This window comes from Oncorhynchus nerka, linkage group LG12, assembly GCF_034236695.1.
Source record: "Oncorhynchus nerka isolate Pitt River linkage group LG12, Oner_Uvic_2.0, whole genome shotgun sequence".
In the NCBI taxonomy this organism is placed as follows: Eukaryota; Metazoa; Chordata; class Actinopteri; order Salmoniformes; family Salmonidae; genus Oncorhynchus; species Oncorhynchus nerka.
In genome coordinates, this window is record NC_088407.1 from 470,001 (window position 1) to 482,134 (window position 12,134).

At 49.6% G+C, this 12,134-nt stretch overlaps 1 protein-coding gene across 4 annotated transcripts in view; it reads right to left on the reverse strand.

Moving 5' to 3' along the window:
* plod3 (procollagen-lysine, 2-oxoglutarate 5-dioxygenase 3) overlaps positions 1-12,134 on the reverse strand; it is a 120,071-nt gene that overhangs the window by 84,232 nt on the left and 23,705 nt on the right. For all 4 annotated transcript variants that reach the window (XM_065025104.1, XM_065025103.1, XM_065025102.1 and 1 more), the window contains 4 exons: positions 7,865-7,977; positions 5,678-5,741; positions 5,429-5,526; positions 5,054-5,155 (listed from right to left, as the gene is read on the reverse strand). In XM_065025104.1, the coding sequence (XP_064881176.1) occupies positions 5,054-5,155; positions 5,429-5,526; positions 5,678-5,741; positions 7,865-7,977 (377 nt within the window). The remainder of the gene's footprint in view (positions 1-5,053; positions 5,156-5,428; positions 5,527-5,677; positions 5,742-7,864; positions 7,978-12,134) is intronic.

Consider the following 12,134-nt stretch of genomic DNA (forward strand, 5'->3'; position numbering starts at 1 on the left):
ACACCAGGGGCATGTCTTCATCCTACAGAGAGACAGAGAGACATGAACACAGAGACACACACCAGGGGTATGTCTTCATCCTACAGAGAGACAGAGACACACACCAGGGGCATGTCTTCATCCTACAGAGACAGAGAGACATGAACACAGAGACACACACCAGGGGCATGTCTTCATCCTACACAGAGACAGAGAGACATTACGGGGATGAGGGCCTGTTCGGGTGTTTGGAGTATATCCTTTCCGTCTGACTCATGAAAGACAAATTCTTTGTCCAATTTCAAGGGTTGGAGCGAGCAGTCGCATCCGCACTTCGGTCTGCAGGTTGTATAACTTTTCATTACATTTCATTATAGTACAACGGTTTGATTTGTCTAATCTTAGCAATTTCTTCTTAGCTAGCTACATAGCCGTCTTTGTATCAAAGATAATTGCGTAATTATCGTATTTCGTCGTCCTAACGTATCTGCCCAGCAGCTAGCCAGCTAGCTAACGCCCACCGTCTACATAGCTAGCTACATAGCAGTCTATGTATCAAAGATAATTGTGTAGATAATTGTGTAGTCTAGAGCGATTTTCTAGGTTACCTAGCCAGCTATTGTCGTTCTTTTAACGCAACGTAACGTAATCAACACTGCTAGCTAGCTAGCCAGCTAGCCCCTGAATCAACAACGCAGCCAGCTATTTGTCGTCCTTAAGGTAGGAGACACTGCTAGCTAGCCAACAGCTAGCCAACGTCTACCGATTAGAACTCAACAACCCGGTCGCATTCCGCCTCGCTCCACAGGTAGTATCACATTTTCATTTCATTTCATTACAGTACAACGGTTTGATTTGTTTGATCGTAGCTAGCTACATAGCTAGCTACATAGATAATCTCTGTATCAAAGATAATTGTGTAGTCTAGAGCGATTTTCTAGGTTACCTAGCCAGCTATTGTCGTTCTTTTAACGCAACGTAACGTAATCAACACTGCTAGCTAGCTAGCCAGCTAGCCCCTGAATCAACAACGCAGCCAGCTATTTGTCGTCCTTAAGGTAGGAGACACTGCTAGCTAGCCAACAGCTAGCCAACGTCTACCGATTAGAACTCAACAACCCGGTCGCATTCCGCCTCGCTCCACAGGTAGTATCACATTTTCATTTCATTTCATTACAGTACAACGGTTTGATTTGTTTGATCGTAGCTAGCTACATAGCTAGCTACATAGCCGTCTCTGTATCAAAGATAATTGTGTAGTCTAGAGCGATTTTCTAGGTTACCTAGCCAGCTATTGTCGTTCTTTTAACGCAACGTAACGTAATCAACACTGCTAGCTAGCCAGCTAGCCCCGAATCAACAACGCAGCCACTGCCAGCTAGCCTACAAAGTCAACAACGCAGCCACTGCCAGCTAGCCTACTTCAGCAGTACTGTATCATTTTTAATCATTTTAGTCAATAAGATTCTTGCTACGTAAGCTCAACTTTCTGAACATTCGAGACGTGTAGTCCACTTGTCATTCAATCTCCTTTGCATTAGCGTAGCCTCTTCTGTAGCCTGTCAACTATGTGTCTGTCTATCCCTGTTCTCTCCTCTCTGCACAGACCATACAAACGCTCCCCACCGCGTGGCCGCGGCCACCCTAATCTGGTGGTCCCAGCGCGCACGACCCACGTGGAGTTCCAGGTCTCCGGTAGCCTCTGGAACTGCCGATCTGCGGCCAACAAGGCAGAGTTCATCTCAGCCTATGCCTCCCTCCAGTCCCTCGACTTCTTGGCACTGACGGAAACATGGATCACCACAGATAACACTGCTACTCCTACTGCTCTCTCTTCGTCCGCCCACGTGTTCTCGCACACCCCGAGAGCTTCTGGTCAGCGGGGTGGTGGCACCGGGATCCTCATCTCTCCCAAGTGGTCATTCTCTCTTTCTCCCCTTACCCATCTGTCTATCGCCTCCTTTGAATTCCATGCTGTCACAGTTACCAGCCCTTTCAAGCTTAACATCCTTATCATTTATCGCCCTCCAGGTTCCTCGGAGAGTTCATCAATGAGCTTGATGCCTTGATAAGCTCCTTTCCTGAGGACGGCTCACCTCTCACAGTTCTGGGCGACTTTAACCTCCCCACGTCTACCTTTGACTCATTCCTCTCTGCCTCCTTCTTTCCACTCCTCTCCTCTTTTGACCTCTCCCTCTCACCTTCCCCCACTACTCACAAGGCAGGCAATACGCTCGACCTCATCTTTACTAGATGCTGTTCTTCCACTAACCTCATTGCAACTCCCCTCCAAGTCTCCGACCACTACCTTGTATCCTTTTCCCTCTCGCTCTCATCCAACACTTCCCACACTGCCCCTACTCGGATGGTATCGCGCCGTCCCAACCTTCGCTCTCTCTCCCCCGCTACTCTCTCCTCTTCCATCCTATCATCTCTTCCCTCTGCTCAAACCTTCTCCAACCTATCTCCTGATTCTGCCTCCTCAACCCTCCTCTCCTCCCTTTCTGCATCCTTTGACTCTCTATGTCCCCTATCCTCCAGGCCGGCTCGGTCCTCCCCTCCCGCTCCGTGGCTCGACGACTCATTGCGAGCTCACAGAACAGGGCTCCGGGCAGCCGAGCGGAAATGGAGGAAAACTCGCCTCCCTGCGGACCTGGCATCCTTTCACTCCCTCCTCTCTACATTTTCCTCTTCTGTCGCTGCTGCTAAAGCCACTTTCTACCACTCTAAATTCCAAGCATCTGCCTCTAACCCTAGGAAGCTCTTTGCCACCTTCTCCTCCCTCCTGAATCCCCCTCCCCCTCCCCCCTCCTCCCTCTCTGCAGATGACTTCGTCAACCATTTTGAAAAGAAGGTCGACGACATCCGATCCTCGTTTGCTAAGTCAAACGACACCGCTGGTTCTGCTCACACTGCCCTACCCTGTGCTCTGACCTCTTTCTCCCTCTCTCTCCAGATGAAATCTCGCGTCTTGTGACGGCCGGCCGCCCAACAACCTGCCCGCTTGACCCTATCCCCTCCTCTCTTCTCCAGACCATTTCGGAGACCTTCTCCCTTACCTCACCTCGCTCATCAACTCATCCCTGACCGCTGGCTACGTCCCTTCCGTCTTCAAGAGAGCGAGAGTTGCACCCCTTCTGAAAAAACCTACACTCGATCCCTCCGATGTCAACAACTACAGACCAGTATCCCTTCTTTCTTTTCTCTCCAAAACTCTTGAACGTGCCGTCCTTGGCCAGCTCTCCCGCTATCTCTCTCAGAATGACCTTCTTGATCCAAATCAGTCAGGTTTCAAGACTAGTCATTCAACTGAGACTGCTCTTCTCTGTATCACGGAGGCGCTCCGCACTGCTAAAGCTAACTCTCTCTCCTCTGCTCTCATCCTTCTAGACCTATCGGCTGCCTTCGATACTGTGAACCATCAGATCCTCCTCTCCACCCTCTCCGAGTTGGGCATCTCCGGCGCGGCCACGCTTGGATTGCGTCCTACCTGACAGGTCGCTCCTACCAGGTGGCGTGGCGAGAATCCGTCTCCTCACCACGTGCTCTCACCACTGGTGTCCCCCAGGGCTCTGTTCTAGGCCCTCTCCTATTCTCGCTATACACCAAGTCACTTGGCTCTGTCATAACCTCATATGGTCTCTCCTATCATTGCTATGCAGACGACACACAATTAATCTTCTCCTTTCCCCCTTCTGATGACCAGGTGGCGAATCGCATCTCTGCATGTCTGGCAGACATATCAGTGTGGATGACGGATCACCACCTCAAGCTGAACCTCGGCAAGACGGAGCTGCTCTTCCTCCCGGGGAAGGACTGCCCGTTCCATGATCTCGCCATCACGGTTGACAACTCCACTGTGTCCTCCTCCCAGAGCGCTAAGAACCTTGGCGTGATCCTGGACAACACCCTGTCGTTCTCAACTAACATCAAGGCGGTGGCCCGTTCCTGTAGGTTCATGCTCTACAACATCCGCAGAGTACGACCCTGCCTCACACAGGAAGCGGCGCAGGTCCTAATCCAGGCACTTGTCATCTCCCATCTGGATTACTGCAACTCGCTGTTGGCTGGGCTCCCTGCCTGTGCCATTAAACCCCTACAACTCATCCAGAACGCCGCAGCCCGTCTGATGTTCAACCTTCCCAAGTTCTCTCACGTCACCCCGCTCCTCCGCTCTCTCCACTGGCTTCCAGTTGAAGCTCGCATCCGCTACAAGACCATGGTGCTTGCCTACGGAGCTGTGAGGGGAACGGCACCTCAGTACCTCCAGGCTCTGATCAGGCCCTACACCCAAACAAGGGCACTGCGTTCATCCACCTCTGGCCTGCTCGCCTCCCTACCACTGAGGAAGTACAGTTCCCGCTCAGCCCAGTCAAAACTGTTCGCTGCTCTGGCCCCCCAATGGTGGAACAAACTCCCTCACGACGCCAGGACAGCGGAGTCAATCACCACCTTCCGGAGACACCTGAAACCCCACCTCTTTAAGGAATACCTAGGATAGGATAAAGTAATCCTTCTCACCCCCCTTAAAAAGATTTAGATGCACTGTTGTAAAGTGGCTGTTCCACTGGATGTCATAAGGTGAATGCACCAATTTGTAAGTCGCTCTGGATAAGAGCATCTGCTAAATGACTTAAATGTAATGTAAAATGTCTTCATCCTACACAGAGACACACCAGGGGCATGTCTTCATCCTACACAGAGACACACCAGGGGCATGTCTTCATCCTACACAGAGACAGAGAGACACACCAGGGGCCTGTCTTCATCCTACACAGAGACACACCAGGGGCATGTCTTCATCCTACACAGAGACAGAGACACACACCAGGGGCCTGTCTTCATCCTACAGAGAGACAGAGACACACACCAGAGGCATGTCTTCATCCTACAGAGACATGAACACAGAGACACACACCAGGGGCCTGTCTTCATCCTACACAGAGACAGACCAGGGGCCTGTCTTCATCCTACACAGAGACAGAGAGACACCAGGGGCCTGTCTTCATCCTACACAGAGACAGACCAGGGGCCTGTCTTCATCCTACACAGAAACAGAGACACAGGTACGTACAGGCGTGTCGTTGAGGTATATCAAGTCGTCGTCACAGATCCCACAGCCGGTCTCGTGAGTCCAGGCAGTTGGGACATAGTTACCCAGGTAGTTCAACTGGAGCTGGGGGGGTAAAAGTATTGAGATAAACTTTTGTTATTGACCAAATACTTATTTTCCACCATAATTTGCAAATAAATTCATTAAAAATCCTACAATGTGATTTTCAGATTTTTTTTTCTGATTTTGTCTGTCATAGTTGAAGTGTACCTATGATGAAAATTACAGGCCTCTCTCATATTTTTAAGTGGGAGAACTTACACAATTTTGCCCCACTGTATATAGTACACTACCCAGATTGACCCAAAGTTCTGATGCTGTGCCGGGATTGGTTACCTTGGTGGGTCCGTTGCCATGGATAATAACAGGAAGTGTGTCATAGGCCACGTTCCTCGCACGGACACGAGCCTTCTCAAACTTCAGCACCACCTCCTCTGTGTGTGTGTGTGTGTGTTTAGGTGTGTGTGTGTAGGGAGAAAATAACATGTAGGTTAGTTAAACACACTTCAGACAACACAGAGAAGATGGAGGCAGAATTGGGGTTCTAAGCAGTGGGAGTACTAGGTGTGTGTGTATGTATCTCACCGATGGCTCCGTTGAGGTTCTGGAAGATTCTAGAGCGATGGTCCAGAGTCATGTTGTACTTGGTCTGAAAGATAACATTACCACAACATTACAAGTTTACTACAACGTTGTTGAATGAGAACTTGTTCCCAACTAGCCTACCTGGTTAAATAAAGGTGAAATAAATAAATAAATAAAGTTAGTCTACTATACGCCACCAAAGCAAAGGCTACAGGTCAGGAGTTAAAGGTCAGGGGTTAAGAGGCCAGGGGTCAGAAGGTTACTGTATCTCTCATGGACAAATCTATGTAAACACAAGTGGTAGCGTAGAATCTGTCTGGAAGGTGTAGCTCCTCATTCCAGTCCCACTATTTGTCCTAGCAGGGTGGAGCTCCTCATTCCAGTCCCACTATTTGTCCTAGCAGGGTGGAGCTCCTCATTCCAGTCCCACTATTTGTCCTAGCAGGGTGGAGCTCCTCATTCCAGTCCCACTATTCGTCCTAGCAGGGTGGAGCTCCTCATTCCGGTCCCACTATTCGTCCTAGCAGGGTGGAGCTCCTCATTCCGGTCCCACTATTCGTCCTAGCAGGGTGGAGCTCCTCATTCCGGTCCCACTATTCGTCCTAGCAGGGTGGAGCTCCTCATTCCAGTCCCACTATTCGTCCTAGCAGGGTGGAGCTCCTCATTCCGGTCCCACTATTCGTCCTAGCAGGGTGGAGCTCCTCATTCCGGTCCCACTATTTGTCCTAGCAGGGTGGAGCTCCTCATTCCGGTCCCACTATTCGTCCTAGCAGGGTGGAGCTCCTCATTCCAGTCCCACTATTCGTCCTAGCAGGGTGGAGCTCCTCATTCCGGTCCCACTATTCGTCCTAGCAGGGTGGAGCTCCTCATTCCGGTCCCACTATTCGTCCTAGCAGGGTGGAGCTCCTCATTCCGGTCCCACTATTTGTCCTAGCAGGGTGGAGCTCCTCATTCCAGTCCCACTATTTGTCCTAGCAGGGTGCCATCTGATTTTACACACTGAACTCTGTCTGCAAAGTAGTTGGTGAACCAGGCGAGGCAGTCATTTGAGAAACCAAGGCTGTTGAGTCTGCCAATAAGAATGTGGTGATTGACAGAGTCGAAAGCCTTGGCCAGGTCGATGAAGACGGCTGCACAGTACTGTCTTTTATCGATGGCGGTTATGATATCATTTAGGACCTTGAGCGTGGCTGAAGTGCACCCGTGACCGGCTCGGAAACCAGATTGCATAGCAGAGAAGGTACGGTGGGATTTGAGATGGACAGTGATCTGTTTGTTGACTTGGCTTTCGAAGACCTTAGAAAGGCAGGGTAGAATAGATATAGGCCTGTAACAGTTTGGGTCTAGAGTGTCTCCCCCTTTGAAGAGGGGGATGACCGCGGCAGTCCTTGGGGATCCAGTCCTTGGGGATCTCAGACGATATGAAAGAGAGGTTGAACAGGCTGGTAATAGGGGTTGCGACATTGGCGGCGGATAGTTTCAGAAATAGAGGGTCCAGATTGTCAAGCCCAGCTGATTTGTACGGGTCCAGGTTTTGCAGCTCTTTCAGAACATCTGTTATCTGGATTTGGGTGAAGGAGAAGCTGGGGGGGCTTGGGCGAGTAGCTGCGGGGGGGGCGGAGCTGTTGGCCGAGGTTGGGGTAGCCAGGAGGAAAGCATGGCTAGGCGTTGAGAAATGCTTATTGACATTTTCGATTATCATGGATTTATCAGTGGTGACCGTGTCGCCTAGCCTCAGAGCAGTGGGCAGCTGGGAGGTGCACCCATGAGCAAGGAGGCCTACAAACCTGACTCAGTTACATCAGCTCTCTCAGGGGGAATGGACCAAAATTCACCCAACTTATTGTGGGAAGCTTGTGGAAGGCTACCCGAAACATTTGGCCCAAGTTCAACAATTTAAAGGCAACGCTACCAAATACTAATTGAGTGTATGTAAACTTCTGACCCACTGGGAATGTGATGAAAGAAATAACAGCTGAAATAAATCATTCTCTCTACTATTATTCTGACATTTCACATTCTTAAAATAAAGTGGTGATCCTACCTGACCTAAAACAGAATTTTTACTGTGATTAAATGTCAGGAATAGTTAAATAGTGAGTTTAAATGTATTTGGGCTAAGGTGTATGTGTAAACTTCCTACTTCAACTGTATATCTTATTGTAAAAGGTTAGAGGTCATACTAACCCGTTGTACTTTGTCCAGGTAGATCTTGGTGTAGAAGAGTTGGTCATCATCGTTGTCTTTATGGTTCCACTGTTGAACAATCTCACTGAGCTCTGGAGCCGACCCTATAAACCCTTACCACAAAGACAGACACACTCCAGGGTTAACACACTACAGCCGACCCTATAAACCCTTACCACAAAGACAGACACACTCCAGGGTTAACACACTACAGCCGACCCTATAAACCCTTACCACACAGACACCAGGGTTAACACACTACAGCCGACCCTATAAACCCTTACCACACAGACACCAGGGTTAACACACTACAGCCGACCCTATAAACCCTTACCACACAGACAGACTCCAGGGTTAACACACTACAGCCGACCCTATAAACCCTTACCACAAAGACACACTCCAGGGTTAACACACTACAGCCGACCCTATAAACCCTTACCACACAGACACACTCCAGGGTTAACACACTACAGCCGACCCTATAAACCCTTACCACACAGACACCAGGGTTAACACACTACAGCCGACCCTATAAACCCTTACCACACAGACACCAGGGTTAAGACACTACAGCCGACCCTATAAACCCTTACCACACAGACAGACTCCAGGGTTAACGCACTACAGCCGACCCTATAAACCCTTACCACACAGACAGACTCCAGGGTTAACACACTACAGCCGACCCTATAAACCCTTACCACACAGACACCAGGGTTAAGACACTACAGCCGACCCTATAAACCCTTACCACACAGACAGACTCACTCCAGGGTTAACTCACTACAGCCGACCCTATAAACCCTTACCACAAAGACACACTCCAGGGTTAACACACTACAGCCGACCCTATAAACCCTTACCACAAAGACACACTCCAGGGTTAACACACTACAGCCGACCCTATAAACCCTTACCACACAGACAGACAGACTCCAGGGTTAACACACTACAGCCGACCCTATAAACCCTTACCACAAAGACAGACACACTCCAGGGTTAACGCACTACAGCCGACCCTATTTACCCTTACCACACAGACACCAGGGTTAACACACTACAGCCGACCCTATAAACCCTTACCACACAGACAGACACACTCCAGGGTTAACGCACTACAGCCGACCCTATAAACCCTTACCACAAAGACAGACACACTCCAGGGTTAACACACTACAGCCGACCCTATAAACCCTTACCACAAAGACAGACACACTCCAGGGTTAACGCACTACAGCCGACCCTATAAACCCTTACCACAAAGACAGACACACTCCAGGGTTAACACACTACAGCCGACCCTATAAACCCTTACCACACAGACAGACACACTCCAGGGTTAACGCACTACAGCCGACCCTATAAACCCTTACCACACAGACACCAGGGTTAACACACTACAGCTGACCCTATAAACCCTTACCACACAGACACCAGGGTTAACACACTACAGCCGACCCTATAAACCCTTACCACACAGACACCAGGGTTAACACACTACAGCCGACCCTATAAACCCTTACCACACAGACACACTCCAGGGTTAACACACTACAGCCGACCCTATAAACCCTTACCACACAGACTCCAGGGTTAACACACTACAGCCGACCCTATAAACCCTTACCACACAGACTCCAGGGTTAACACACTACAGCCGACCCTATAAACCCTTACCACACAGACACCAGGGTTAACACACTACAGCCGACCCTATAAACCCTTACCACAAAGACACACTCCAGGGTTAACACACTACAGCCGACCCTATAAACCCTTACCACAAAGACAGACACACTCCAGGGTTAACACACTACAGCCGACCCTATAAACCCTTACCACAAAGACAGACACACTCCAGGGTTAACGCACTACAGCCGACCCTATAAACCCTTACCACACAGACACCAGGGTTAACACACTACAGCCGACCCTATAAACCCTTACCACACAGACACCAGGGTTAACACACTACAGCCGACCCTATAAACCCTTACCACAGACAGACACACTCCAGGGTTAACACACTACAGCCGACCCTATAAACCCTTACCACAGACAGACACACTCCAGGGTTAACACACTACAGCCGACCCTATAAACCCTTACCACACAGACAGACACACTCCAGGGTTAACACACTACAGCCGACCCTATAAACCCTTACCACACAGACAGACACACTCCAGGGTTAACGCACTACAGCCGACCCTATAAACCCTTACCACAAAGACAGACACACTCCAGGGTTAACGCACTACAGCCGACCCTATAAACCCTTACCACAAAGACAGACACACTCCAGGGTTAACACACTACAGCCGACCCTATAAACCCTTACCACACAGACAGACACACTCCAGGGTTAACGCACTACAGCCGACCCTATAAACCCTTACCACAAAGACAGACACACTCCAGGGTTAACGGAAAGAAAATTTGAGCCTTTCCCAGCTGCACTACAGCCGACCCTATAAACCCTTACCACAAAGACACCAGGGTTAACACACTACAGCCGACCCTATAAACCCTTACCACAAAGACAGACACACTCCAGGGTTAACGCACTACAGCCGACCCTATAAACCCTTACCACACAGACAGACACACTCCAGGGTTAACGCACTACAGCCGACCCTATAAACCCTTACCACAAAGACAGACACCCTCCAGGGTTAACGCACTACAGCCGACCCTATAAACCCTTACCACACAGACAGACACACTCCAGGGTTAACACACTACAGCCGACCCTATAAACCCTTACCACAAAGACAGACACACTCCAGGGTTAACGCACTACAGCCGACCCTATAAACCCTTACCACACAGACAGACACACTCCAGGGTTAACGCACTACAGCCGACCCTATAAACCCTTACCAAAGACACACTCCAGGGTTAACACACTACAGCCGACCCTATAAACCCTTACCACACAGACAGACTCCAGGGTTAACACACTACAGCCGACCCTATAAACCCTTACCACACAGACACACTCCAGGGTTAACACACTACAGCCGACCCTATAAACCCTTACCAAAGACACACTCCAGGGTTAACACACTACAGCCGACCCTATAAACCCTTACCACACAGACACCAGGGTTAACACACTAAACACCCGACCCTATAAACCCTTACCACACAGACACCAGGGTTAACACACTACAGCCGACCCTATAAACCCTTACCAAAGACACACTCCAGGGTTAACACACTATAGCCGACCCTATAAACCCTTACCACACAGACTCCAGGGTTAACACACTACAGCCGACCCTATAAACCCTTACCACAAAGACACACTCCAGGGTTAACGCACTACAGCCGACCCTATAAACCCTTACCACACAGACACCAGGGTTAACACACTACAGCCGACCCTATAAACCCTTACCACAAAGACACACTCCAGGGTTAACGCACTACAGCATACCCTATAAACCCTTACCACAAAGACAGACACACTCCAGGGTTAACACACTACAGCATACCCTATAAACCCTTACCACAAAGACAGACACACTCCAGGGTTAACACACTACAGCCGACCCTATAAACCCTTACCACACAGACAGACACACTCCAGGGTTAACGCACTACAGCCGACCCTATAAACCCTTACCACAAAGACAGACACACTCCAGGGTTAACGCACTACAGCCGACCCTATAAACCCTTACCACAAAGACAGACACACTCCAGGGTTAACACACTACATCCGACCCTATAAACCCTTACCACACAGACAGACACACTCCAGGGTTAACGCACTACAGCCGACCCTATAAACCCTTACCACAAAGACACACTCCAGGGTTAACGCACTACAGCATACCCTATAAACCCTTACCACAAAGACACACTCCAGGGTTAACACACTACAGCCGACCCTATAAACCCTTACCACAAAGACACACTCCAGGGTTAACGCACTACAGCATACCCTATAAACCCTTACCACAAAGACACACTCCAGGGTTAACACACTACAGCCGACCCTATAAACCCTTACCACAAAGACAGACTCCAGGGTTAACGCACTACAGCCGACCCTATAAACCCTTACCACAAAGACAGACACACTCCAGGGTTAACACACTACAGCCGACCCTATAAACCCTTACCACAAAGACAGACACACTCCAGGGTTAACGCACTACAGCATACCCTATAAACCCTTACCACAAAGACAGACACACTCCAGGGTTAACACACTACAGCCGACCCTATAAACCCTTACCACAAAGACAGACACACT